The 25,201-nt window shown below is 50.6% G+C and overlaps 10 protein-coding genes across 10 annotated transcripts; 5 read left to right on the forward strand and 5 right to left on the reverse strand.

The window, feature by feature from the left end:
- Positions 1-1,127: 1,127 nt before the first annotated feature.
- STEHIDRAFT_141577 (uncharacterized protein) lies at positions 1,128-2,195 on the reverse strand. Its single transcript, XM_007308151.1, has 7 exons — positions 2,157-2,195; positions 2,033-2,078; positions 1,945-1,961; positions 1,800-1,875; positions 1,605-1,727; positions 1,413-1,537; positions 1,128-1,348 (listed from the first exon to the last, which is right to left on the reverse strand). Exons 2-7 carry the CDS (start codon positions 2,064-2,066, stop codon positions 1,277-1,279), a joined length of 447 nt encoding a protein of 148 aa, XP_007308213.1. The 5' UTR covers positions 2,067-2,078; positions 2,157-2,195; the 3' UTR covers positions 1,128-1,276.
- Positions 2,196-2,654: 459 nt separating this feature from the next.
- Positions 2,655-4,663, forward strand: STEHIDRAFT_160671 (uncharacterized protein; the record flags this gene model as incomplete). The annotated part of the gene is made up of 10 exons (XM_007308152.1): positions 2,655-2,777; positions 2,838-2,874; positions 2,925-3,031; positions 3,090-3,135; positions 3,288-3,502; positions 3,559-3,699; positions 3,760-3,821; positions 3,875-3,980; positions 4,042-4,135; positions 4,197-4,663. The coding sequence occupies 10 exons, from the start codon at positions 2,655-2,657 to the stop codon at positions 4,661-4,663; spliced, it is 1,398 nt and encodes a 465-aa protein (XP_007308214.1).
- A 419-nt stretch (positions 4,664-5,082) lies between these two features.
- On the reverse strand, positions 5,083-6,760 carry STEHIDRAFT_171169 (uncharacterized protein; the record flags this gene model as incomplete). Its single annotated transcript, XM_007308153.1, has 3 exons — positions 5,083-5,624; positions 5,681-6,495; positions 6,553-6,760. The coding sequence occupies 3 exons, from the start codon at positions 6,758-6,760 to the stop codon at positions 5,205-5,207; spliced, it is 1,443 nt and encodes a 480-aa protein (XP_007308215.1). The 3' UTR covers positions 5,083-5,204.
- A 387-nt stretch (positions 6,761-7,147) lies between these two features.
- Positions 7,148-8,647, forward strand: STEHIDRAFT_160673 (phytanoyl-CoA dioxygenase; the record flags this gene model as incomplete). The annotated part of the gene is made up of 10 exons (XM_007308154.1): positions 7,148-7,195; positions 7,258-7,271; positions 7,335-7,437; positions 7,501-7,651; positions 7,713-7,811; positions 7,873-7,920; positions 7,979-7,997; positions 8,065-8,074; positions 8,132-8,357; positions 8,445-8,647. 10 exons carry the CDS (start codon positions 7,148-7,150, stop codon positions 8,645-8,647), a joined length of 921 nt encoding a protein of 306 aa, XP_007308216.1.
- Positions 8,648-8,931: 284 nt separating this feature from the next.
- On the reverse strand, positions 8,932-12,991 carry STEHIDRAFT_160674 (uncharacterized protein; the record flags this gene model as incomplete). The annotated part of the gene is made up of 5 exons (XM_007308155.1): positions 8,932-10,527; positions 10,590-11,911; positions 12,324-12,519; positions 12,579-12,629; positions 12,683-12,991. The coding sequence occupies 5 exons, from the start codon at positions 12,989-12,991 to the stop codon at positions 8,932-8,934; spliced, it is 3,474 nt and encodes a 1,157-aa protein (XP_007308217.1).
- Positions 12,992-13,115: 124 nt separating this feature from the next.
- On the reverse strand, positions 13,116-14,250 carry STEHIDRAFT_124375 (uncharacterized protein). The gene is made up of 5 exons (XM_007308156.1): positions 14,206-14,250; positions 14,090-14,142; positions 13,882-14,026; positions 13,703-13,827; positions 13,116-13,649 (listed from the first exon to the last, which is right to left on the reverse strand). Exons 1-5 carry the CDS (start codon positions 14,235-14,237, stop codon positions 13,411-13,413), a joined length of 594 nt encoding a protein of 197 aa, XP_007308218.1. The 5' UTR covers positions 14,238-14,250; the 3' UTR covers positions 13,116-13,410.
- Positions 14,251-15,814: 1,564 nt separating this feature from the next.
- On the forward strand, positions 15,815-17,732 carry STEHIDRAFT_84501 (6-phosphogluconate dehydrogenase decarboxylating; the record flags this gene model as incomplete). Its single annotated transcript, XM_007308157.1, has 6 exons — positions 15,815-15,883; positions 15,951-16,273; positions 16,352-16,631; positions 16,691-16,827; positions 16,915-17,482; positions 17,550-17,732. 6 exons carry the CDS (start codon positions 15,818-15,820, stop codon positions 17,649-17,651), a joined length of 1,476 nt encoding a protein of 491 aa, XP_007308219.1. The 3' UTR covers positions 17,652-17,732.
- Positions 17,733-17,786: 54 nt separating this feature from the next.
- On the reverse strand, positions 17,787-19,614 carry STEHIDRAFT_149361 (alpha/beta-hydrolase). Its single transcript, XM_007308158.1, has 10 exons — positions 19,318-19,614; positions 19,119-19,227; positions 18,891-19,064; positions 18,744-18,833; positions 18,605-18,679; positions 18,529-18,543; positions 18,395-18,472; positions 18,269-18,331; positions 18,154-18,198; positions 17,787-18,085 (listed from the first exon to the last, which is right to left on the reverse strand). Exons 1-10 carry the CDS (start codon positions 19,537-19,539, stop codon positions 18,054-18,056), a joined length of 903 nt encoding a protein of 300 aa, XP_007308220.1. The 5' UTR covers positions 19,540-19,614; the 3' UTR covers positions 17,787-18,053.
- A 319-nt stretch (positions 19,615-19,933) lies between these two features.
- STEHIDRAFT_84507 (kinase-like protein) lies at positions 19,934-23,092 on the forward strand. Its single transcript, XM_007308159.1, has 10 exons — positions 19,934-20,406; positions 20,464-20,573; positions 20,640-20,745; positions 20,801-21,094; positions 21,163-21,228; positions 21,283-21,332; positions 21,389-21,433; positions 21,493-21,698; positions 21,767-21,882; positions 21,951-23,092. The coding sequence occupies exons 1-10, from the start codon at positions 20,151-20,153 to the stop codon at positions 22,685-22,687; spliced, it is 1,986 nt and encodes a 661-aa protein (XP_007308221.1). The 5' UTR covers positions 19,934-20,150; the 3' UTR covers positions 22,688-23,092.
- A 144-nt stretch (positions 23,093-23,236) lies between these two features.
- Positions 23,237-24,940, forward strand: STEHIDRAFT_171174 (uncharacterized protein; the record flags this gene model as incomplete). Its single annotated transcript, XM_007308160.1, has 4 exons — positions 23,237-23,423; positions 23,496-23,897; positions 23,968-24,162; positions 24,213-24,940. 4 exons carry the CDS (start codon positions 23,237-23,239, stop codon positions 24,821-24,823), a joined length of 1,395 nt encoding a protein of 464 aa, XP_007308222.1. The 3' UTR covers positions 24,824-24,940.
- Positions 24,941-25,201: the final 261 nt, after the last annotated feature.

Here is a 25,201-nt window from a genome sequence, read left to right on the forward strand (position 1 = left end):
CGTCTTGTCGGTGCCTGCCTGTGTTGGCGCTCGTTCGCATATGGTCCAAAGGCGGTGATTTGGGTGTTTGGTGGTATAACTCAGTATCGAGAATACTACTAGAACAAGTCATCTCCCAAGTTCGTCCTTGAGCTCGTAGAACGGTGTAGCCTTCATGTGGCGCCGTTCGGGATATGCCGGTCATTCGAACATACATGCGCCACTCGACACGAGCCCAAACGAGTTTGCTCGTGGCTCGTCAGATACACATTTCTATCCGCCTTCATAGGTTGCGATTTATGAAAGTCATGTTGATACTCATGGAACAGATTAGCAGAGAATACAGAGGCTATACTATAGTTACACCAGGTAGGTTTGATGAAAACACGACGGGCCACGCGGTGATACAAGGTTAAGGCTCTGCAGCGTGGTGTATTGAGCACGACAAACAACAGCTGGCTACTGATGTTCGTATGAGTTCATAAAGATTGCCAAGACATAATTGGCCTGCGAATGCTTATCGGGGCCGAGGAGAATGCTTCATGTTCGTGGGCGACGCAAGCACGAGTATTTTCTCATTGGCGAGAAACAGTTTCGGGTTTATCGTGAGGAGCAAGGGGACTGAACTTTAGAGAATTATGTGTGAATGGGCAATCAGTGCTATGATGTTTCGGAATCAGCAGGCAAATTCGCCATGTGTACGAGGAGGGCAATAACAGCCAGAATACCGTCGATCACAAGGCACGACGTCCTCGTAACTCGTCCGACCGATAAACACGCGTCGACCCCGGAACGCAGATATCGCTCTTCCGGAAAGCAATTCCTAGGCATTCAAACATGTGTACATGTCCTCATTACCGCATTATGTGCGGCATTAAGAGGATCGTGGGGAAGAAGGGCTTTGGGAGGTGGGGTGGGGGTTATAGAAGCCGAGGGAAGACGGTGTTTTATGGGCCTTCTACCCTTCCCTCTCGTATAAAACACGAGGAGGATGCGAGGAGGTTGGTAGTGCGTGGTAAGTGAGGGTGAGAAGCATTATTCGGGCGAGCTAAGACGGAATAAGGGCGATAGAGCGAGCGCGTTGTCCGGAGGGGAATCAACAAATGTAGGGTTCGGATCGGCTTCGTTGGTGAGTTCTCCGAGATGGAAAAAAGTGAGAAATCAATAATTAAGGAGTCGGTTTTAGTCCCAAAAGCGTGTATTCATACAACCTTAATGAAGCATAATGAAAAGAGTCCGAGATAGGAAGAGAAGTGGAGGGTAGTACAGACACAGGTGGAGGTAACGTGGCGAGCTTTCACATGGGAATTCTGTCCACTTCTGCGAGTGTCCAGTATTTCTTCATGTTCTCGCCCTTCAGGTCTGCAACCTGCACGTTGAGTGAGATGAATGAGTAAATGAGCGGTATTTTGGTTTGGGCTATGGCAAATTACCTCGTCGTCTAGATGCGTGAAGAGTACTTGTCGCCAGCTATCGAGGCAGGCCCTGAACTCCTCTGGCTTGTAAGAAGTTGGATCCTTCTTATATTTAGTGACCAGGTTGGTCAAGTCTTCCAAACCTGCCAGAATAAATGACGTCTTCGTTTGAGGCAAAACCAAAAGGTGCATTGAAGGTAGCGACCGCACCATGATGGATACCCTTGTGAGACTCGAGATGTACTCCATCGTTCTCCATAGCAAACATGGGCATACGTTTGGCTAGAACGGGGAATATGTGGCGTTCCTCGATGGTATGGTGGATCGTGAGATCTGCGGTTAAATGAATTGCCGCGGTTATGAGGATGTGGCAACGAATGAGACGGGATAGATTAGAGGATTTACAGTGGATGAGTTCATTGGCTTTGTTGAGAAACGCATTTAGAGACATCCCCCGCTTGGCGAATGTTCCATCCGCGAGCTTCGCAGAAACAAGAATTGCGTCCGCCTCAGAGGAGGAAAAATAGGATGAAAATGGACGAGTCGGTACCTCATACAGCGAATTGACTACAAAGTAAATCCGCAGACGATCAGTTCCCCGTCGATTGAAGTTGCGCAGTCGTGGAAACGGGACGTACATTCTGTTTTGAAATGATCATGAAAATGGCTCATATGTACGCTGAGCTGGCCGCGGTGGTTATGGGTAAATAGAGAAATTCAGAACGTGTGGTAGATATATTGAGCTGTGAAATGAGGACCAACTCTGTTCCATCTCCTCTCTTCCTGAGGTGTGAACTTCTGCTGCTGTGCGGGGGTGGTAGATTCCATTCGCAAGAAGTAAAATGGCCTGGTTGGACAGGTGCTAGTGGATGGACGGGTAGATGCAGTGACGGTTGCTGTGCTTCGAGCAATGGAGGCTGCAGCGAGCAGCAAAGAAAAGCGCATGCATATTATATGCAGCTGTGGCGCGTGCTTAGATAGAGACGTGAGAGGATGACAGCAAGGGGGAGAGTCAGCAGAAATGGATATATCGGGAGATTCCATAATGCGCGCGAGAAACTCCGACCCAAAGTTTGTTCCTGTTCCATCATACACGTTCGGCGGCTCCCACACTCTTTCTCTTCCGCTCCACCATCTCCGTCTCTCGTCTCTCGCCTCGCATCCTCCTCACCCTCCCCTCCTCCCTTTGCCGTCACCTTTCGGCTGGCTTATAAGCCCCCCACCGTTCATTCACATCGTCACGTTCATTCCACCCCTCCAATGTCTTTCTTTACTCGTGCCGCCAAGACCGCCACCTTTGTGGCCGCTTCGGCCCAGGTCGCGCAAGCGTACTGGCTCATGGCCGCTACCAACAACCTCGTACAACAACGAATGGATCCCATTGTTTGTACCTTACTCTGCTTAATTTATAAAATCTGCTGCTCACTATCTCCGACGCTACAGGTGAACCCTGGCGCAGTCAGCGGCCACAATCACAACTGTAAGTCTGTCATAATATTCAAAGTCCTGCTGGCTGACACGTATACCCAGTCGTTGGAGGATCAAACCTCGACTTCAATCTGTCCACTGCTAGTCTTCGTGAGTCGGAGTGCACGTCCATTCCCGTCGCCGAAGACAACTCTGTTTACTGGCACCCGGTTCGTACCTTGTCTTTAAAGTTCGGCCGTCTCTTCCTAACGCCAGCCATTTCTCTAGGAGCTCTACTTCCAATGGGCCAACGGCTCCTTTACTTCTGTTGATGGTAGTATCGTCATGTAAGCCTTTTATCATCTCGAGAGCTCAAACTCCGTTCTGACCAACTTCTATATATAGTTGTGCGTTTTTTGTCGTTACCATGCTGTCCGCAGTTCCGTTTTATAACCTCCCTTGTTATCCGTTGCACACATTCCATAGACTATCTTTTCGATGATGATGCCGCCACCGCGGGCGTGCAAGCCTTTCCCGACGACTTCCGCATGATCAGCGGCGAGACCACCCTCCGTTCGTACAACGCGTCGTCTTTCGCGCAGCAGGCCGTCACATTCCTCTGTATCGCCGAGGATGGTTCCACGACCAAGACCAGCCAGCTCCCGGCGAACGAGTGTGCCTTCAGTATGCGTGCTCAGATCGTAAGCCTTCTTGACATGTCCAGTAGAGTCCCCGCTCATCTATTTCGTCCTCTTAGAACTTCCCGAAGTGCTGGGATGGCGTTAATGTGGATTCGGATGACCACAAGTCTCACGTCGCTTTCCCCTCCGGTGGACCCGATAGTGGTACTTGCGATGACCCTAACTTCCCCGTGACTTTGCCGCGTATCTTCATGGAGGTGAGCACCATTAGAAATCCTGTCTTGTCTCGCCGTATCGACACCAAATCCGTCCTGTAGGTCTACTACTCCACCAGCGGCTTCGACTGGTCTCAGGGCAAGAACACTTCGCAGCCCTTCGTGTACGTACTTTACTCCTCGTATATTGTTAGTTGCTCATGTCTGTTGTCTACAGCTACTCTAACGGTGACCCTACTGGCTTTGGATATCACGCTGACTTCTTCAATGGCTGGAAATCGGGTGTTCTGCAGAATGCTGTCGATGGGTGCAACTGCAACGAGGTGAGTTCGATCACAAGTCTCAACTGTAGAGACCGGTCGCTGACCGATCTTGTTTGATCAGTACGGCGACCCTACCTGCTGTGTCGATGCCGGTATTTTCACCATGCAAGCGTCCGGCAGCACTTGCTCCATCAGCGCGGCCATCGAGGAGACCGGTCAGTGTCGTCTGTTGTTCCATATAAACCGATGCTCATATACTTCGTTTGCGCTTTCTAGTTCTCGGCGAATTGGCCTCGCTGCCCGGCAACAACCCTGTCGTGGGCTTCGGTGCTGCCGCTGAAATGTTGACCGATACAGTGGTCCCCGCCATCCTCAGCCCTGTGATCGTTACGAAGGACGGTACTGCGAGTTCAGGCACTGCTACCGTCGAGAAGGCTGCCTACACATTGGCATCTGCGGCCAGTTCCGTCGTTTCGGCTGCCACCTCTTCTGCTGCGTCTGAAGCCACTCACGCCGTTTCTGCTGCTGGTCTTGCAGTCGTCACCTCGTCAGAGGCCTCAGCAACATCGACCTCTGCTGCTGCCACCGCTACGTCTTCCAAGACCTGCAAAGTCTCCAAGAAGCGGGAAGAAGAGAAGAAGAGGTCCATCCACACGGACTCCTTTGCCAAGCGCCAGCACCGTCAGAGGCTCGGCAGGGCCCCACGGCCTCACGCTGCCGCATTCACCGACAAGTCGTTCTGATCTTCTTCATCACGCTCATGATGTCATGTACGCACGATGTTACTCCCTCTCATCGACCTCCTCCACTCCTCATTCCATTCGCTCTTAGTTCGGTCATTTCCTCGTTCTGGTGTATGGTGCTTTAAAGTTTTCCTCGGGCTGTCGTCGTCTGTTTTTATACCTTCAGTTTTCATGGCGTTGTTCGAGTAACAGCATCAGCTCTTCTGTTTCCATAGACCCATACACACAAACCCACACATACAGGCGTATGTCGGAGCGGTCCCGGTTACTGCTCTTGCCTGTATCGGTCCTAACACCCCGTTTATGTCTCAATTTACCCCTTAACTTTCCTCGTCGCCAGAGGCGATACCCAACTTAGTGTTTTATACCTCAATGCAATTGCTGTTTGTTCGTGGGTGCTTGCGCCCCGAAAGTTACCCACCCGTGTTTGTTGAGGGGATATCGATCAAGACAACGAAACATCTTGCAGCTGGGTATCTTGAGGTATTATAGTACAACGGTGACACGATCTACATAAGTGCAATAAATATATAGAGCCTGCTCACTCAGCCGATGACCCACCGGCTTCAGCACTGACGCTGATCCCCTCCAATTCTGTGCCCAGCTCGTGCACCTGCTCCAATAACCTTCTCTCCCTCTCCTCCAACGCCCTTCTGCCAATAGCCAATACCTTCTCGCGTTCCTTGACCTCTTTCTCCCTCTTCATCAGCACTTGCTCCTTCTCCAGCAGCATCTTCTCCAGATCCAGTATGTTTATCCAGTTGTACTTTTTGTGCCGGATGTAGGTTGCGTTAGGGAGGGAGACGCATTCGAGAGAAGAGCAGGTGGAGTGGATGGTTGAGGGTAGGTGGCGGGTGATGGTGTGATCGTGAAGGGCATCGTACCGGTTCTTGGAGAGAAGGACGAGGGATTTGAGGGAGGTGAAGGCGGAGAGGAGGGGAGGGAGGCCGGAGAGGAAGTCCTGTATATATCGAGTTCTTTAGAGCGAACAATTAGAAGGATATGGCTTAGACCTACGTTCGTAATCGAACCGCTCACGGCATGTAGTGCTAGGGCACTCAACGAGCCTAGACATTCAGGGATGGTACCCAATGCGCCAAGCACCGTTTCTGGTGTTTCTGTCAGATGCGAGATTATCTGTAACGATGACAATGGGCCCTTGGAATATGACAGTATCCGGATCGTGACGCTCAACACGTCCTCATTGAATAAGAACGGATGAATGAGGCATAACTCGACTTCCTTCACCGGTCTTCCAGGCACAACTGCAGCGAGGATGAGTGGCGAAGCGGATACGCGGGAGAGGTTCGGGAGGCAGAGTTTAGAAACGTAAGTTCCGCGGGTGAATTGGCCGCAGAAGAAGGCGGTCCGGATGGAGCGTTGGGTGGCTAGGAAACGGGCGAAAGTGTCGTCGAAGTCGCAGGCGGAGGAGAGTTTGGTCAGGGCAAAAGGGCAGTCGAGAAGGAGGTCGGATGTGGCACCGAAGAGGAAGAAGGAGAGGTCGGTGAGGTTGTGCATGTTGTGAAGGGCGAGGCGGAGGATGCGGTAGAAGGGTTTGAGAAGGGTGCGGGTGCGGTCGGCGTTGAGGGAGTCCATGTCGCCGAGTTCGTAGGTCCGGACGTGAGAGGCCAACGATTTAGCATGCTCAGTATCCTTAGAGAGAGTGCGGAGGCATATGATGGTGCGGGGAAGGGGGAGCGGCGGAATGTGGCGGTAGAGGTAGCGGACAGTGATGTCGTAGAATTGGTGTGAGCACCGTGCGAGTGCGGTCATCGTATGACGGTCGGCATGCACAAATATAAGATCAAGTAACTCCACAGGTATATCGCGTTCTGGGGAGAGTATTAGAGATGTGTGGATACCGACGTGACGATGCGAGTGGCACTCACCGGGTATCTGGGGACAAGTATCCCCATATTGTGCTTCTTGTAAGCAAGAGTCTGGCAGCGGCGTCCGGGAGACTGTTGTTGTGTCGCTCTTATGTTGAACAGCATCTACTTCGTCTGGCGAACTTGCGATTGATGTGGGGAGCGACATGGATATGGCGGGAAGATCGGTCACGATGCGTATGAACGGCGAAGTCAATCTAGAGAACATCGTCGTTGTGTATAGCCTGAGCAAGATATCAGTATATAGAACCGACCACACTTGGGGGACTAATTCACAGACGTACGAGGACGGGTGAGTGGCTACGTAGTCACAGGGAAACGACCGCCAGCAATATCGCGAGACGTTCGCTCAGTTGTTCATTGATTGTTCATTGATGCGGTACCTGCTATATCTTATCTTATCTTATCGGCATGTAACTCAACCTATCCGTGACATCATCAAGATCTTATCTTCTCTAACCTTCCGCATGTCGACTCATATCGAAAGCATCTCGTTCGCTCTCTCACTTCGTAATCAACTCTTCGTCGTCAATTGACACTGAGCGGCACAAACTGACTAGTCTTTGGCTGCTTACATTCACTCGTGCTGCTTGAAATGAATGAAAATAAACTTGAATATCTTACCCAAGAACAGGTGGACAAGGTCTGTACCAGATCTCCTACTCCCTCCGATGTGCCTCAGCTGCTGACGGTCCATCCTAATAGTTCTACAATGACGGGTATGTGGTTATTTGCACGACTTGTCTCACTCACGAAGAATATACCAAACTTTTCTGCTTCAGATACCTCTGCCTCCCCGGATTTCTCTCCAAGGCAGATACAGACGCTCTTCTCACTCGTGCTCAACAACTTCTCGACCAGTTCAGCCTAGAGGACCACCCACTGGTCGGTCGATCGACTCTGTGAATTGTAGATGACTGTTTAACGCCCACTGCTGTATAATTGCAGACCAAGTTCACCACCGGGGACGACAACCATGTCGGCGATGATTACTTCCTCAGCTCTGGCGATAAGATCCGATACTTCTTAGAGGAGGGCGCCGTGGAAGATGGGAAGTTGACGAGAGAGAAGAGTAAGGCTGTCAACAAGATCGGGCACGGTATGTCTCTCTTTCAGCTCCCACAGCTCCGAATGTCCAAATTCATAAATGTGCACCATAGCCCTTCACGAACTCGATCCCGTCTTCCGAGCAGTTACTCTTGAAAATCAACGGATGAAGGCAGTAGCGCGGGACTTACGGTTCCATCATGACCCTGTAGGTCAGTGCCTATAAAGTAAAACGCTACCGTAAAAGCATGTACTGAGCGTGCTCCATATTAGCTCTGCAATCTATGGTCATCTGCAAGCAACAGCAGATAGGAGGCGAAGGTATTCGTTGTTGTTCCTCGCTTTTTTCTTATCACTCATTCGGATATGTTCCACGCAGTCCCGGAACACAACGACTCGTGAGTTCATTTCACTTCACTGGTCAGTGACTCCATGTTTGTGCTCTAACGACATTGCCATTTATAGAACTTTCCTTGTCAGTATGCTAAACCTGTTCCGTTCAAGGTCCCAAAGGTCTGACGCATGATCGCAGTACACCTCGCCGCCTAGCGCCCTCGGCTTCTGGATAGCGCTGGAACAATGCACTCCAGAGAACGGGGCCCTCTCCTTCCTCCCAGGCTCGCATCGAACCGCTCCCATAACGAAACGCTTCGTTCGTCTACCCACTGGGGGGACTGGCTTCGAACAGCTCATAGAACCAGAGAAAGCTGCAGCAGAGACTCCAGAGGGGAAATACGTGCTCGAAGCTTGCATGCCCGGTACGTCTGTCTACTACTCACACTTCCCACTTCATTCTCCGTTGTCGACTCCAGCCGGGGACTGAGGGATACGGGCTCCGGACGCAGGCGATCTGGTCATCATCCATGGTAGCGTCCTGCACAAGTCTGAGCGCAATAGGAGCGAGAAGACCCGATTCGCGTATACCTTTCACATGATCGAGACACCGCCGTATGCGACCTATGACGAGAAGAACTGGTTACAGCCAACGAAGGAGATGCCGTTTTCGCGCATTCTCGATGTTCCGAACCCGGTGGTGTTGTCGGCGTGAAGCCGATAGAAGCAGTCGTTGAGGGGATGTATGATTTCAGTATGGGATTTTTTGTGTATTTTCGGGAATATAAATGGATCACGGCTAGTCGAATGCTGCTATATACTGATTTGTGTAACAATACCATGCTATGATGAAAGTTACAGCGATGCAAGCTCGACTCTTCCGAACACATGTAGCCACTGATGGAGCACGAACGTCTACCTAATCGACCCCAGATGTCAGCATAAGATATCAGTGACTCGTTTGAGCAGCCATGACACAAAAGCGAATGACTTACTGACCTAAGTCTCAGAAGATGTACCATCGAGAGGCTGCACCGTTTGTGGTGGTGCCTGCGCCTCATCTAATGCCTTCGCCTCAACCCGCACGAATTCTGCTGATTCCTCTTTGCGACCAAGGTTAGATAGACAACGCGCAACGCGCCCGATCGCATTCACGAAGTTCTGCCGAAAATCGGACGGCCTTTGCGAGAAAAGGGTGCGATAAACCGCGAGGCCCTCCTTTGCACGTTGTAACGAATCTTCCGCGCGACCGAGGCTGGACAAAATGACGGAGAGATTACAGAGACATTGACCCAGGTCATGATTGTATGTACCGGGAAGGGTCTCCGCAAGGTGTTGGTATAGTTCGACTGCTTCCTGGAGTGCCTTCGAGCCGTCCTCTGGGCGACCAAGACCTATGAGCCTGATGGTGAGGTTGGTGAGAGCATTGGCGAGGTCTGGGAGAGATGTCTCGGGGCGGTGTTTGACAAGTTTTCGGTATAGTTCTATCGCTTCCTCGATGGTTTTCAATGATTCTTCTTGGTGGCCGGCATCTGCCAGACCTATGGAAAGGTTGCGCAGAGAAGAGGCCAACCCGTCAGAATGGGCTGCATGAGGAAGGCCTTTGGCGGGGTGTCGGTAAAGCTCGACTACCTCTCGGAGTGCCCCCAACGCATTCTCTCGGCGACCATCATTCGTAAGCCTTATGGAGAGAGTATTCAGAGAATCGGCGAGGTCGGGATAGAATTCGTCAGGACGGTCCTTGACTAGTTCTCGATACAGCTGGACCGCTTCCTCGATGGTCTTGACGGCGTCATGTTGTTGACCAGCACCTGCAAGCCAGAAGGATAGGTTGTAGAGTGCTTTGGCTAAGTCCGGTTTGTATATTTCGGCGCGATCTCGGCAGAGTTGTCGGAAAATCTCGACTGCTTCTTGGGTCGCTTCCAGAGCGTCTTCCTGACGGCCAACGGCCGAAAGCAGGAGGGAGAGGTTGTTGAGGGAATTGGCTAGAATATGTTTGAATGAGGCGGGACGATCATCGACGAGATTGCGTTCGAGCAGAATCGCTTCTTCGATGGCTTTCAAGCCGTCTTCTTTACGACCGATGTCCGAGAGTCTTAGGGAGAGGTTGTGGAGAGATAGGGCGAGGTCGGCATTGAATGCAGTAGGTCGGTCTTGAGCGAGCCTTCGGCGGATGATGATAGCTTCCTCTATGGCCAACAAAGCGTCTTCGTGCCGATCCACGTCTACGAGCATAGCGCAATGGTTATTGAGAAACATAGCAAGGTCGCCATCGAAGGAATCAGGATGATTCTCAACGAGTCGTCTGCAGATGCGAATGGCTTCCTCGATTGCACCGACAGCATCCTCGTGACGGCCGAGGTCTCTGAGCCTGCAGGAGAGCATGCTTAGAGAGCGAGCCAGGTTAGCGTCGTACGTTCCGGGATGGTCTTTGAGGAGCTGTTGGCGTATGCGGACAGCCTCCTCAATTGCCTTGAGAGCATCCTCTCGCCGCCCCGCGTCGTGCAGATGGCCAGATATGTTGTGTAGGGAGAGAGAAAGCTCTGAAGAACCCATGCACTGGCCGAATACAGATGTTTGGCCAATAGGAATGTTCTATTCGCAGCCATGGATAACGGTTAGCTTTGAAAACCAGCCTGGGAAGTATTGACACGAACCTCGAGCCAATCTCGTATCTTCCCCAGTGCTGGGAATGGGCCGACTGCACTCGCAATCTCCAACCAAGTAATAACATGGGGGGAGAAATCCTCAAGACTCGCATAACACTCTTGGTCTGACGGCGCTTGCATGCGAACGATGTGGTCCATCCAGAATCTGCAGGCATATACAACGGAGGCGGTGACGGGGAATAACGGCATGGGCTTGTGTGCATATTCATCCCAGGATGATGAATAACCTTGTCCAGGAATGTCTGCCTTCAGTGTGCGAACCAAGATATTGAGGCACTGCAGCCCGAGGAAGCGAGAATGCTCGGTTTCATCAATGAAGTAACTCTTTGATCTGACTGCATTGGTGAGGAAGTCGTGTAGAGTGAGGTGGAGGATGTGAACGGGTGCGTCGTCCGTGTCGACGCCGGTGAAGAGAGGTGACACAATGTCTAGAACGTCGTCGGTGACATTCGAGCTATCTTGAAGAAGTGACCTTAGGGTCGATTTCGATAACGGCACCTTCGCAGCGATGATGACGCCGACAACAAGATGATACCCTTGCACGAAGTCCTCATCGCCCCAGTCACAAGCAGAGAGAACAGTGTCGTACAGCTCGTCCATTTTGTGCGCAATGGGACTTTTGCGTGTTCCGCGCCCCACAACAGCATCAAGTTTGTTGTCGCGTTGCATCAATTTGTCTTTTCCGATATAGGCCATAGCCAAAGATGCCCAGGCGAATAGTCCAGCGGCCTGGGTGACTACCGCTGAGGTTCTTTCCTCACCAGGCCACGAGTCTCCCAAGTTATGGTGCGAGGCAATGGTGCGTAGCTGGTGGCGGATGAAGTTTGAAATGTCGGACCGGTTCTCGGTCTCGTCGAGTTCGACCGTCAATTGGCGAACATGCGGGTGCGGCTTCAAGACGCGGAGGAGGGGATCTTCGGGACGCGAGGTGACGAAGACCCGGAACGAGGACGGAAGTTTAGGGACCTGCTCGCAGAGGATGGCTGTGAGATCTCCGCTGTAACCTGAGCATTCGTCCAAAGCATCTATAACGATGAGAATGCGCTGGGCTGTGGTCCTTGAAGCGTGGCCGACAAGCAGCTCGGTAAATTGGCGCAAAGGTTGTGCTGACGGAAGGTCTCGGTTGCGATCCAAAGATGCATGGACAGACGTTCTGAACTGCAGATCGTGTCCAGCTAGATCCCGAACCAAAGTGCTTACAAACTGCCGAGGATTATTTCTGTCAGAAGAAGTGCGGTCAAAAAAGAACGATAGTGTGACCGCGTCTTCTGGTGCATCGCGAGCGACAGTGTGAGCGATTGCGGTCTTTCCTGCTCCAGGAGGAGCGGTCAGCAATAAGATACGTGCTGTCTCGCTATCCGCGTGTATCCAGGAAGATATGTTTTCCAGAAGAGATAATCTGGTCCCTTCCATGCAAGCAAGATTTGGATTCCAGGTGGCGTCCTTTGCGGAGGAAAGACCAGCTAACACAATTTCAGTCCTGGTCGCTACCACTGCGCATAATAAGTTAGACGACAATAATATGCAATGAGCGAGAGTACATGCCCTCTCTTCTTATGTCAACCAGGACCGCAGTGTCGAATTCTTTTCGCAAGTCGTTTACTTGCTTCCTACAATCTTGAATACGATTCTGGATACCTGTGAATGGCCCCAAGGTCATGCGTACTTTTTGTGATGTCAGGCCGGAATGGACAATGGCAGAACCACCATCCGAGGACTCACCGGCGAACGAGTGTGCCAGACAAGCGTCAATAATGCATGCTCCCTCCTTGGTCAAACGCACCGCCTTGAGCACGATGCTCTCTCTCCCCTCAACAGGTATTAAATCTCGGCAGGCCGCAGCGTACGCCAACATGATCGAAAGTTCTTCAGCGAGCTGTCGGCTATCGTCATCCACAAGCTTCTGGGCCTTCACCGTCTAGACATGGAAAGTGCCATAAATCCGGGTGCTCGTTATAAATGGACCGTGATGCTCACCCTGTAAACACAAGTCACGATGGTCCAAGTGAGTTTGAACAGTGGATGTGCCTGCGTATAATAATGAGAACTGTTCATAAGGCTATGAAATGTCATGAACATACCATGGAAATTTCATCTCCGATCTTCACCAGCGTATCCAGCGCATTGATCATGGCCCCAAAGACCTGCTCGCCCTCTAGCTTCCTCGCATTATCAACAGTTGCTTGAGCGCTCGGTCCGGCAGATACTGCAGTATCAACGGCCTGAGTAAATGTCTCGTTGAAGTTTAAGCGCTGCTGACGAGCAAGAGTAAGATGTGCGTCTGCGAGGCTTCTCGCCGCATCGTCGAGGCCGAGATCTACGATAGACGAAGGCACCCGTGGTGCGATTACGACGCAAATACGAGTATATACAACATACGCCACAGTCATACTCGGCAGGGGCACCAGGCACACGACGAGATGCGCCACAGTGGGCAACATCGACACTTATCAGAGAATTTAACTGCTCATTTCTGTCACCGGTTTGGGAAGACAGAGATATTGTTTAACAATGTTTTTCGTTGTTGCGCCCGAAGAGTACCCACCGTTCGAGGATCCTCCCCTCCCTCGCTGCGCTCGGGGGGTCCCCCAAGCCGGATCCTCTCAGGTGGGCACACTAAAGACTCGTTCGGGCATTTTTTTATGTTCGGCCTCGCTAACGCTCGGGGGGAACCTAACCCTAACTGAACCTAACTGAACCTAACTAACCTAACCAGAACCTAACTGAACCTAACTAACCTAACCAGAACCTAACTGAACCTAACTAACCTAACCAGAACCTAGCTGAACCTAACTAACCTAACCAGAACCTAACCAACCGATCCACCGAGATTTAACGCGAGAATAAACGAAAAAAGAATGTTTCTTTTGGGCGGGATAAGTCCTCGACAAGTAGACGCAGATGTGCCCAAAACGGAAGGTGGCGTAAGTTGTCCGTGCCTGGCGAGTGTGGGTATGGCGTATTTTGTCGACCCTCCGCAAATACTCAGCTTGATGAGCGGAGTACTCGGATCATAGGGTTTCATGTCAAAGGCCACGCCTACATTGTCTGCTCACATCTCTTCAGTTACAAGTAGAGAGACATGAAGACTTCAAGAGTACCTTCAGCGACGAGACTAACGATGTTCCCTTCGAACTCTCCAACAAGACGAGAAGTGCTCTTGAAAGGGTTGCGACTTTGCTGGAACAGTTGAAGTTTTAATATTGACGATGGGCGTAGACCCGAGCTTGAGTCCTGGTGAGGTGCGTTTTATGGTGTACAACTGGTAGACTGAACTCACAATGTCATGTTTTCATCTCCCTCCAGCCATTTTGGATTAGCTGATCTCTTGATTACAATACTCTTCTGGGATGGCCCCTCGTCGATCGTAACTTGTATGTGCGTACTCGGTGGTTTCTTCTGAGTAAAGACCGCGACCTCGACGCCTAATAAGCGACATAGCTCATCGTCAGACAGTGCGCGATGGCGTAATTGCGACCAATGCTTACTGGAGATAATGGCTACAAGTCCTTCAGATTCCCTATCATCCTCGGACATTGACCTGGACGGCCATAGATAGATATGTTATGAGCAGGAACTCGCAGCCACAGTTGGTTCGATTCACTTTGTGGTAGGTACAGACTCGTTCTTAGGCATCGCTGGACGACTCCGGGGGGGATCGTGAAAGGCAAAGGTAGGAGGAAGAAGCGCCGCCGAGCGTGTATAGTCACAGGCATCGCCGATACATACTCAATTTAGGAGATGAATTTCATCGTACCGTGACATCTTTCAGGTACCGCTTATGCATCCATCATTCGAGTCTGTAGTGTTACCACCAACTAAGTAGATGACAGCGTGGGTAGTACGTCCTGCCATGGACGTACTGGTTGGTACGGAACGACCAAAGAACGGATCTCAGAGACCGAGTGGCCCAGGAGGTCTTGAGGAGGTCGATTGTGCCAGTGGTCGCCACTGGGGAAAAAAAAAGCAGAGCAGAGGCAATGCATACACTTGTATCAGGGTGAAGAAATCAGAGATGTGAGAACACACAACGTTTGTCTTGTGTGAGGTCCTCATGGTATGAAGAATCAAGATGCTCTGCAAGGACTCAGTTGAGGACTTCCTTTGCGGCCCGGGCCATCCGCTATATTTCCAGGTAGTAAGTCATCACTCTTTTCACTTCCTTACCACGTTTGAAAACAAAACTTGCAATCCTCTGAGCCTGTGTCGCCGTATACTCAACTTGGTTCTAGTCCTTATATCTATCGACTCGTGGTCTCAGCAAGGCTGGGGTAGAAAAGTCTGCGGCCCCGTTGGGTCGGTGACATGCAATATGCATATGGTGACTGGGACTGGTAAGTTTTGACAGCGGTTTGCAGAATCGTAGTCGCACCCAGATTTCTCGCGGAGAAGCCTGTGCTCCACTCGGAGCTGTCTCCGGCCATTCCGACGGGCCACTCTACACGGGGCCATAGTGCTCGTTTTTGAGCCAGCCTCGATGCTGCCACTTGAATATTGGGTTTTAGGACTGTGAGTGTGTCAACAACACACTAGAATCACTTGTACAATTTTTGAGATGGAGATATCTCGAAACATTGCTTTACAGTGGAGGGTGGCCCGCCGCCAGAGGACGGTGGTCGTGGCGCTCACAACCTGTTATGGGAGTCGGTTGCGTCAGAAGAAGCCGCAAGCCCATCGCAGAAAAAAGCGACTGCGACTACGATTCTGCAAATTGCTGGAACACCGTTCAGATCTCGGGCCTGTGGTACTTACTAGCTGAGCAATCGTCATGGATCCATAGGGTCAGGCTCTGATTTATTTCTCTGGTGCAATCGCTTATAGGTTCATTTCTCCTTAAGTATAATGGACGACGTGACGTCAGCATCGACGCACATATATTACGATGATGATCTCAAGATGATTTCATGGTCAATCGAGCTCCTCATGTAAAGAGTGAGCTCAAGTTGGCCGAAAGCGATCGCACCTGGTACATCCTCTGCACCTCTCTGACCGAACGTTCGACATTCATCTACGTGGCAATCATCCACCGCTAGTTTGTCGAGACTCGCTATGCAAGAAGACATATTTTACAAGAAGGTAAGCGCTCATACAACCGCTTGCTTCCAGACCATGCACCGATTACCAGCCTGTTTTGAAAGCTCGGCATGGTTGGTGCCGGAAGGTAAATTGTCTGCTCTGTGTACTGTCTCTGTCTTCTCAAGATCATTCTCGTCAGTATGGGTTCTAACATGGCCCAACTCTTCGCCGAAGCCGGAATTGAGGTATCTCTTTGGGATGTCAATGTATGCCCCATCCACCCCTTTTCTTCCCTCTCCGTATTACAACCATAAAAGTGGAATTCTTTCTTAGGGAAAGAACGTAGACGATGCCCTGTCCATAATCTGCCAAAATGCAACAATCAAAAACAAAATTCACGGCTTCAAGGACCCCAAGTCCTTCGTGAAGTCTCTCGGCGACGAAGGAGGCAGACTCTTCATATTTAGTATCATGCATGGATCTCCCGCAGACAGTGTGCTCGACCAGATCGGGAATCAGATGATGAAGGGGGATATTGTTGTAGATGGGGGGAATGAACATTATCAGAATAGTGAGAGGAGGAACAAGGAGTTGATGGAGAGGTTTGGGGTAGCGTACATTGGGATGGGAGTCTCTGGGGGTTATCAGAGCGCTAGGTGTGTGGTGGCCATAGTCATCCGGTTTCGGATATTCTGAATTTCTTATGATTTGTTTACACTGATCACCGATGACAGACGAGGACCTTCGATGTCTCCGGGTGGAGACCTAGCGGCCCTGGACAGGGTCATGCCACTACTTCGCAAAGTGGCGGCCAAAGGCCGGAACGGAGAACCCTGCGTTCGAAAAATGGGGCCCGGAGGAGCGGGGCACTACGTCAAGATGGTGCACAATGGGATCGAGCAAGGTATGATGAGCGCGTTATGCGAGGCTTGGGGGATTCTTCGGTATAATTTGAAGATGCCGTTGGATGATATTGGTGCTATCTTCAAGAAATGGAATAGTGAAGGCGAGCTGGTGAGTGTTGAGTTGCGTTTATTATCAAGTATGTTGCGATGACTGACAAGCAAGCATAGCGGGACAATTTTCTCATTGATATCGGTGTCGATATCAATACTCGCCGTCATCCTAAGGACAACTCGAAATTCGTCCTTGACGAGGTAATGGACAAAGTCGTTCAAGACGCTGACGACTCAGAAGGAACAGGCCCTTGGTACATACAACAGCTTCCATCCCCCTTTTTTTATATAAGCATATAGTCTATGACTGACTCTTTCGCCTATTGCTATTCGCTGCTCAGGACCGTCATAGAATCCTCCAAGAATCACGTATCAATACCGACGATTAGTTCTGCTCAATTCTTCCGTGTGGCCTCTGGCCCTCGTGGCGAACGTCTCACCATCGCCCAAAAACTCCTCTTACCACAACCTACACCAGATCCTTCCTTCTCAGATACAAGCGACAAGGATGCCTTCCTCGAGGACCTCCGCAAAGCGCTCTACGCTTCATTCCTCGCTTCCTTCGTCCAAGGCCTCAACCTCATTGCGAGTCAATCCCGTGCAGCGAACTGGGGGGTCCAGTTGTCAGACTGTATAGCCATCTGGAGGGCAGGGTGTATCATTGCTTCTGAAAGCATTGCCGACTTGTTGCAGCCTGTGGTGGAAGCGAAGGATAAGGAACCAAGGTCCGACGCTATCAATCTTCTCGACAACGACACAATCGCAGGCGAGTTCACTCGCACTTATGGGAGTTTGAAGCGAATCATGATGAAGTCGACGGAGTGGGATGCTTATGTACCTGCGATGAGTGCTACGTTGGAATGGATCAAATATTGTGGCGGGGATGTGTTGCCTACGCAATTCATGCAAGTACGTCGGGATCTTCGCATATGCATTGATTTTTGAGGCTCACGCCCACTGTACTAATTTCGTCTAGGCTGAGTTGGATTATTTCGGCGCCCATTTGTATGACAGGTGGGGGGAAGATGCGCCGACTGCATCGTCCGGGAAACATCACTTTGAGTGGAAGATGGCATAAGGTGAAGAACTTCTGATGACGGTGTCTTTGACATTTGGACTACAATAGTAGTTTCCACAGGCTACATTATAGTGTACTCGGACCATAGCTGCTTCTCGTACGAGTCTTGCATCTTGATTCATGCAGTACTTGGTAAAAGTATGCGGACACAGGATCCGAATCAGACCACCGTGTTTCACAGGTATAAGATTATGACTACCTACAGGTTGATGAGGGGCATATGTATATACAAAAGGCAAACGTGATGTGGAAGTATTAATAAGACCGATATTTTAGTGAACGGACGAGTTTGCAACAGAATATAGTACAATGTGATGAGTTCCCAAGAGCCAAAAACATATGCAAGAGAAGAACCAGAATCTAGAGGAAGCGGGTGTTATGGAAAGAGAACAAGGTGGAATATCATAGACATATTGTAGCATCCATGGACATGACTGTTTCAAGTGGTTCAAGACACCGTTAGAAAGGACGGTCCGTAAATTATGGCGACTTGTGTGCTTACCTTCTCCGAAGTAGACAGGGTGCGCGACATTGATGCCAGAAGAAACTGTCACAACCGAGCCACGTTTACATTGTATCGTTGAGTTAAAGTATATGTGATGAGACGCGGGACTCACCGATAGAGGCGCTACAGGTCGGATCTTCCTGACCTTCACACTTGCGAACAGTTTCCGGGTTCGCTGTAAAAGGGGTTACATCCTTTGTCAAGATGATGCCAAATCATAGAATCGGAGAAGACTTACGAGGTTCCTCAAACTGCCAGTACTCGGTCGTGTGATGACGGTAACCTAGAGCTTCTGGAATCATGGTCGCCACACCATCTGAATTGCAACCTGCTTTAGTACGCCACTATAGCTGAACAAGTAAGCTTACGAACCAAAGGTGTGAACGGCTGCGAAAAGAAGAATTTGGTTGTCAGCTAAATGACTTCACCAAGAGAAATATATACATGCCTCGATATAGATTAGCAGAACCCACAACCTCTTGCACTAAATCGGCATAATCACCGTTACCTGTTCTCGGTTGACCTAGGACCACGATTGCGGACAGTGAAAATCACGAACTATTATGACACATGCTTGATAACCTTACCGAAGGTGAACAATCGCACCTCCACGCCAGGGAAGGTAGACTTGATAGAGAGGCTGGCGATGGAAGCTATCGCGCCCCCGAGGGAGTGTCCTGAGCTCTATCCCGTAAGTGATGTCAGGAAGAGAAGATGTGAAAGAATAGCCATACCGGTTGAGATCACGGTGTAATCCCAGTACGCTGAGACCTGTGTTTCAAGGGTTTCCAAGACTATAGGTGCCACGGCATTATAAGCCATGAGAAATCCTCCGTGCGTTGCAACATTGTTCGAGGAGTTCACAGTGACACCCTGCGACTCGAAGGGCACGAGGAGAATGTTGCCATCTAGAGCAAGTTAGTATTCACTCCAAGTGAGAATGTGGATTTAATTCGGCGGACCAGTGAGGTAGTCTTCAAGCTCTTGGGAACCTCGAAATGCGACAATGATCTGCTTCTTGTCATCGTCGCGGGCGACATAACCCTTCGTGTTCGTCAATAGGTTGAGAAACTACACAAAGAAGAAGAAGAAAACCAAGACCGCACCCATCGGTCTGACTGAGTGTGCTGTTCAGAGCAGTACAAAATCGAGGGGACTAACCGACTGGACAAGCACAGCGCCGAGCGGCGTGGGACAAATCATCTGGTACGCCGCAGACGAGAAGGCCGCGAAACGGACAAACTCAGCATATAATTCTTTCGAGACTGTGTCCAGAGACTGAGAGTTGGGTGATAGCATGACATGCTGGATTGGAAGGTCATGGCAGATGGTGAGGGCAACGAGAGCAGAAACAAGCCACATAAGTGTCATGGGCAGATGCATGGTCGAGTCGGAACCGGACAAGTCGCTGTGTCACTGCAACCGTGGTTGGACGCTACAGGTTACAGTGATGAGCAGCTGTCTATAGGTTGGCGGTGGGACAGGGAGCAAATGTCAACACAGACAGCTCGAGGCCAGGGTCATGGCAGGCGCCCTTTTGGCGTGTTCTGATTGAGTGGTCACGGTGGCGGATCGGTGCGAACCAACTTGGGCCACAAGCCCGGGGCCGTGGCACGGTGGCAGGTGGCAGGATGTGGCGGTGCAGGCGGGGATGAGTGCGTGGGAAAATCAACGGTGACCGTTCACGTTAGCGCCTTGACCGCGTCCGGCTCAGTGACCGCTTTGGGTTGCCTTTGTATCTCGACGTGTTCGACGCGTCTCCCGTCTTCCTCCTTCACCCTTTCACCCTTTCAGCGAACGGTAGCGCGTAAAAACGTGCTTTCTTCTATCTAAGAGATCTCCTCGGCTTCCCAGCCTCGACGAAAAGGACAGCCTTTGCACAGGAAGCAATATCCCGGATATAACGCCTGCTAGAACCTGTATCGATCAAACTTCCCGCTTTCCCACCTCTTTCCACAATCATCCTCGCCTTCATTTCTGATATCATCTTCACAATGGACAACTCGGCCCCACAAAACAATGCTCAACAAGAACTGGACGATTTGCAATACACCCAGGAGACGCAGCAAGCCACTCAGGAAGCTTCTCAAGAGGATCAAAGCTGGACTAACGACTCTGTCTATTGGGGTTGTCTTCAGCCCTGCAAATCAGAGTCAGGGATTGAACCTGTCATGTTCTCTAGAGCCAAGGAACAGTACAGTCTCGGTCGAGGAGACTTGAATGATGTACAACTTCGTGGGCTCAAAATCAGTGTGTCTTTCCCTCCCGTTTTACCTTTACACACTTCTAATTCAGTTCGAATCCAAGGCCAGCGACACTGCAAGATTGTTTGGGATGGTGAAGATGCCGGCATATCCAATGGAAAGGCATCATTGACAGGCGTCACAATCCATGATTCTTCCACGAACGGAACCTTTGTACGTGCTCACCGGTTCCTTTGTTCTCGTTCTCGTGTGATTTTGTATCAATCGCGAATACTACAGATCAACGGTCAGAGGATCAAGAAGCACGGTTATGCCGTTCTTCGAGACGGGAACGAACTTGCTCTTGGCTCTCCGTCCGTGCAGGATGACCCACACGAAGATTATCGTACGTACTGTTGTCACTCACTAACATACTCTGTAACTCATGGTACCCTTTCAAGGTTTCATCTATCGCCATCTTGCACGCAAGGAAGATTTGGAAGGCATACACGCCGTCTACGAGATGGGCAACGAGCTCGGCAAAGGTACCTTCGCTACCGTGATGAAAGCCATGCATAAACAAACCGGCCACTGGTATGCTGTCAAGATCATCCACAATGCCAAGATTCGTGGTCCACAAACACAAAGCAACATGGCTGCTTTCGAGAGAGAGGTTCGGATTCTTGGGGAGCTCGAACATCCAAATGTTTGCAAATTCAAAGAGGTCTTCTGGGGTAACGGCGACGATGATACGTGTGAGCGCTGTCTTCTACACGTTCGCATAGTCTACCATTTTCTGATGCATATAATACAACGGTCATAGATCTCGTTTTAGAACTCATTAAAGGAGGCGACCTGTTAGACTATATCCTCAAAAATGGCGGTCTTGGTGAGTCAATGTCAGCATCTGTACGCTCCAGTCAGGGCTTACTTCAGTTCTCAGATGAACGGGAGTCGCGACGCATTGCCTATCAGATGTGCACAGCTATGGCCGTACGTCGCTGCTATGTCTTCCAGTATCGGCTGCTTACGGCTTTTATGATTTATAGTACATACACGGAAAGGGCATTGCTCATCGTGATCTGAAGCCAGAGGTTCGTCTATCCTACAGCCGCCTTAAATAGGACATTCGGCTAACATGTTTTAATTTCAGAACGTTCTCCTCACCTCGGATGACCCGCCTGTAGTTAAAGTCGCGGACTTCGGTCTCGCGAAAATCGTCGACGCCGCCACAATGCTGAAAACAATGTGTGGAACGCCGTCCTATCTCGCCCCAGAAGTTGTTACACAAGCAGCCACCGGCCAGGGATATGACAATCTTGTCGATAGTTGGAGTGTCGGGGTCATAATTTTCTCGATGTAAGATGAATTTTTTGGTTTCTTCCTCACCGGTAGTTCTCCCGTTGACTGAAGCTTCATGGTCATAGGTTGACCAACGCCGGCCCCTTCATCGACCCTGACGATACAGACGACATTCGTACCAAGATTGTAGGGCGGCAAATTGACTGGGGAACGTTAAGAGAGGCTGGAGTGAGCTCAGACGGTGAATCTCCTACTCAATGGGTCTTCCCTCTATTTTCGAATGAGGAGAGCTGACTATTTTGCCCCAAGCGTCTGACTTTATTAAAAGGTTACTTGAACAGGACCCCCGCTCTCGCATGACGCTTACCGACGCTTTGAACCACCCGTGGCTCATCTCCTACACTAATGGGACCGAAAATGCAGATGCCCATCCGATTTCTACCACTCGCCCAGGCACTCCCGAAATCTACGCAGCCAACCCGGACTCCTCCCTCTCTGCACTCGGCTCTGTGCCTGATTTCTATGCTCCTCTTCGCCAATCACCCTCCCGGCCTGATAACGGCGCGCATGATGACCCGTCCTTGGAAGGAAATGGCAACCTGGGTCTGAATGGGCTCAAGCTATCACCTCAAAAGCGTAATCTTCAAGAGGCTCAACCTTCCAGTTCGGACATGCCTGGCGCATACCCTAAAGCATCGAGCAGTCGAGCGTTGGAGCGTCGCTCGTCGGTGCTTGCGCGCCAGGAGATGGAGCAAGCACAGCGGGAGAACGGTGCCAACCAGGGAACTTCGACGACGCCCGAGGAGTCTTGGCAATACGTCGAGCATCCTGTGGCGAGCCCGAGGGTCGGGCAGAAGCGACGAGCCCGCCCTGAGGACCATGGAATCGATAATGGGTCAGACTCGGCACAGGGAGGTTCCACCCGGGAGCCTGTGGCGAAGAGGGGGAAGCGGAACACTAGTGCTGGAAAACCACAGTCCAATGCTGCTCCCCTCCCCCCTGACGGCGCCGCCCCTAGGAGGTCAACTAGGAATAAGAGGGGTTGAGTACGCGGTTTCTGTTATGAACTTTTCTCAAGTTGCTTGCTTTCTGTCGAATATTCACTGCTATCGTCTTGTTTCTTCCGGGTCGGAACTGTATACCTTGCCCGTTTACGCTTTCAGTCTTCCTCTGCTGCTTCTCTCTTCCTTCTATGGTTAAAATCATTCTCAATTCCATTCCCCTCGTGCAAGACTTATGACTGCTTCATTACTGCAATTTACTATCCCATCCCGATTCCATGATTCCCAATCTGCGACTAGGAGTTTCTATACCGCTTGTCGACTTGCTTACGATCCCGATTTTCTTGATTTTCTCCACAGCAATATCCTACGTGTTCATATCTCGCTGCCTTGGATGTGTATATCATTAATCGAATCATTCCTCAAACTTTCCAAAATGCTATGTATATTTTACGGTTCCAAGTTCGGGGCCCGGGTGATGCGCCACGTTACGCCACGCAGTCCAACGCGGTCATGTGATAGCAACGGTTCGAGTTGTGGCGTGTCGCCAATGGAAGGTGATCGGTTTCCTTCTCACTCTCACCATCGACTATCATGCTCAGCTCCAGACCGCTATCTATCCATATTGACAATCCTTCAGAGTATGGTCAAACAAAGACTCCAGGACGGGCTCATCACACTGGCCGCAAGGAGAATGCCGTTCGATACGGAGGCGGGAAGAGTAACAATGGCAAGCACTACAAGGCTTCCTTGCAAACGCCCGCTCGGGACGATTCCATAAGTGCGTGAAAGATTCCTTCAGCGTTATCCCTCTATGATCTTACTACGATCTCACTTTCTCATAACATTGCAGAGCCACAAACGCTCCTCAAAGAAGGACAAAGCAAACTAACCACTACAATCTCCCGACCTCTTGGCGACAAAACCCCATTCCACCGCAACGATACCAAACCTAGACTTGACTTCGCTCCTCTTGGGCCTGAAAAACTTGACGCAGTCAACTTTGGTGACATAGTCCCTGGAGAAGCCCTTCTCCGTCCCAGCTCGACACGCAAGAGCATCCGTGGGCGCCGGAGCTCTGCGGGCGGCACGACCCTGGACTTCACCAATCTCAAGACACCTTTCACCAAGGGGAATCATTGGGATGTGAGCGATCTTGACATTCCAGCTGATGTGGCCGAAGCAGAGGGGGAGGTGGAAGCCGTCGAGCAGGAAGATTATGACGAGGTAGAGTATATGCCTCCTACTGCTGTCGGTACGTTTTCTCTTTGTATAACATCCTCTGTCGATTACTCATACAATATGTACTGCTTGATGTCGGTCAGAATCTCCTTACGAGCCTACATTCCCGATGCCAGACTATAAGATTACTGGTGCCGCCCTCTGGTCGGCGATGCATTCCTACCAGGAGGATGATGCGGCAGACGTCTTTCACCTTGAACAGAGCAAGTTTCACGAAGCATCTCTCGACGTAACTGTGCCTGCCTCACAATTCGAAATGCTCCCTCTTCGTGAGCTGGGTAAGTGTAACATTCTACATTATGGATAAAGTCTAATACATTATAAACAGTAGATGACGATGATCCCTTTGCATTGCCTCGATCCACGAAATCATCCTCTACGAGCATCACTAGTCATGCATCGAAAGCAAGTCTAAGACAGACTATAGCTTCAAAGTCGATGACTAGACCTACAACTACTAGACCGACCATACCAACACAAACACGATCGGTCACAACCGCCACCTCCCGGTCTACTCCCGCTATTTCCAAGCCTCGAACCATCCCTACTGGTTCAGCCTTTACCAGCGGCCATGCGCGTTCGTCCTCTAGGCCAACGGCCACCACCATTCCTCGCCCAGGCACATCTATAGGCACCACTAGATCTACAGCTAAAACAACAGCACCAGTTCGAGCTGCGAGTGTTGCGGCCATCAAACGTACCGCTACGTCCACTGCTGCACGTACCGCTCCACCTGTCCGTTCCGCTACAACGACGAATATTGGCATACGGAAACCGCTGGCAAAGGAGCGCCCAGGTGCCGCTATAGCGTCCGGGCCAAGCACATCTAGAGCATCCACTTTAATAAAGCGCGTCCCAACGGAGGAGCTTGTCCTCGACTTTGACGACGCCATGGTGGGGATAGATGGGCATGGAGATGATTTTCAGTTCGACGTATGAGGCGCATTGAAGTTCGTGGAGTGACAGGATGTATTAGGTCACAGCTTACTACACTGCATGTTGCATTTGTACATTTCTATATTTTCATATCTAATCTGCGCGTACACTCATTGCTATCCCTTGTTTATATCTTGTATAATGGACTGATCCATATCAAACATCTTGGTTAATGCCTGGGTATTACACGGTCCAGACCCTGCGACGGTATCTTCCAATGCTATGCGAAGCCGGTACACTAAGTCTCTCGGTCCCTGCCTCACTATACTGTTGTCCGACCACCAATCCCGCTTCGATACCATTTCCCGTCCTACAACAAAGATATCGAACGAGAGCGTGTACGTGCGACGGTAGGTAGAGGAAGGCTGAGACGGGACTCGC

The sequence above is a fragment of the Stereum hirsutum genome (assembly GCF_000264905.1).
Source record: "Stereum hirsutum FP-91666 SS1 unplaced genomic scaffold STEHIscaffold_14, whole genome shotgun sequence".
NCBI classification, from domain to species: domain Eukaryota; kingdom Fungi; phylum Basidiomycota; class Agaricomycetes; order Russulales; family Stereaceae; genus Stereum; species Stereum hirsutum.

What these genes read in the sequence shown, in the direction of transcription:
- STEHIDRAFT_124375 (XM_007308156.1), bottom strand. Translation starts at nt 14,237, where the DNA reads ATGCCTAAGAACGAGTCTGTACCTACCACAAA. An exon ending in ACTTGTAGCCATTATCTCCA is followed by an intron (nt 14,027 to 14,089) that starts GTAAGCATTGGT and finishes GTCGCTTATTAG; the next exon opens with GCGTCGAGGTCGCGGTCTTT. An exon ending in CGTTAGTCTCGTCGCTGAAG is followed by an intron (nt 13,650 to 13,702) that starts GTACTCTTGAAG and finishes AGATGTGAGCAG; the next exon opens with ACAATGTAGGCGTGGCCTTT.
- STEHIDRAFT_149361 (XM_007308158.1), bottom strand. Translation starts at nt 19,539, where the DNA reads ATGCATCTGCCCATGACACTTATGTGGCTTGTTTCTGCTCTCGTTGCC. An exon ending in TTACACCGTGATCTCAACCG is followed by an intron (nt 18,834 to 18,890) that starts GTATGGCTATTC and finishes GATAGAGCTCAG; the next exon opens with GACACTCCCTCGGGGGCGCG. An exon ending in CCCTGTCTACTTCGGAGAAG is followed by an intron (nt 18,086 to 18,153) that starts GTAAGCACACAA and finishes CACTTGAAACAG; the next exon opens with TCATGTCCATGGATGCTACA.
- STEHIDRAFT_84507 (XM_007308159.1), top strand. Translation starts at nt 20,151, where the DNA reads ATGGACAACTCGGCCCCACAAAACAATGCTCAACAAGAACTGGACGAT. An exon ending in CTTCCACGAACGGAACCTTT is followed by an intron (nt 20,574 to 20,639) that starts GTACGTGCTCAC and finishes CGAATACTACAG; the next exon opens with ATCAACGGTCAGAGGATCAA. An exon ending in ATCGTGATCTGAAGCCAGAG is followed by an intron (nt 21,434 to 21,492) that starts GTTCGTCTATCC and finishes TTTTAATTTCAG; the next exon opens with AACGTTCTCCTCACCTCGGA.
- STEHIDRAFT_141577 (XM_007308151.1), bottom strand. Translation starts at nt 2,066, where the DNA reads ATGAGCCATTTTCATGATCATTTCAAAACAGAAT. An exon ending in AGCCAATGAACTCATCCACT is followed by an intron (nt 1,728 to 1,799) that starts GTAAATCCTCTA and finishes ATTTAACCGCAG; the next exon opens with ATCTCACGATCCACCATACC. An exon ending in TCACAAGGGTATCCATCATG is followed by an intron (nt 1,538 to 1,604) that starts GTGCGGTCGCTA and finishes TTATTCTGGCAG; the next exon opens with GTTTGGAAGACTTGACCAAC.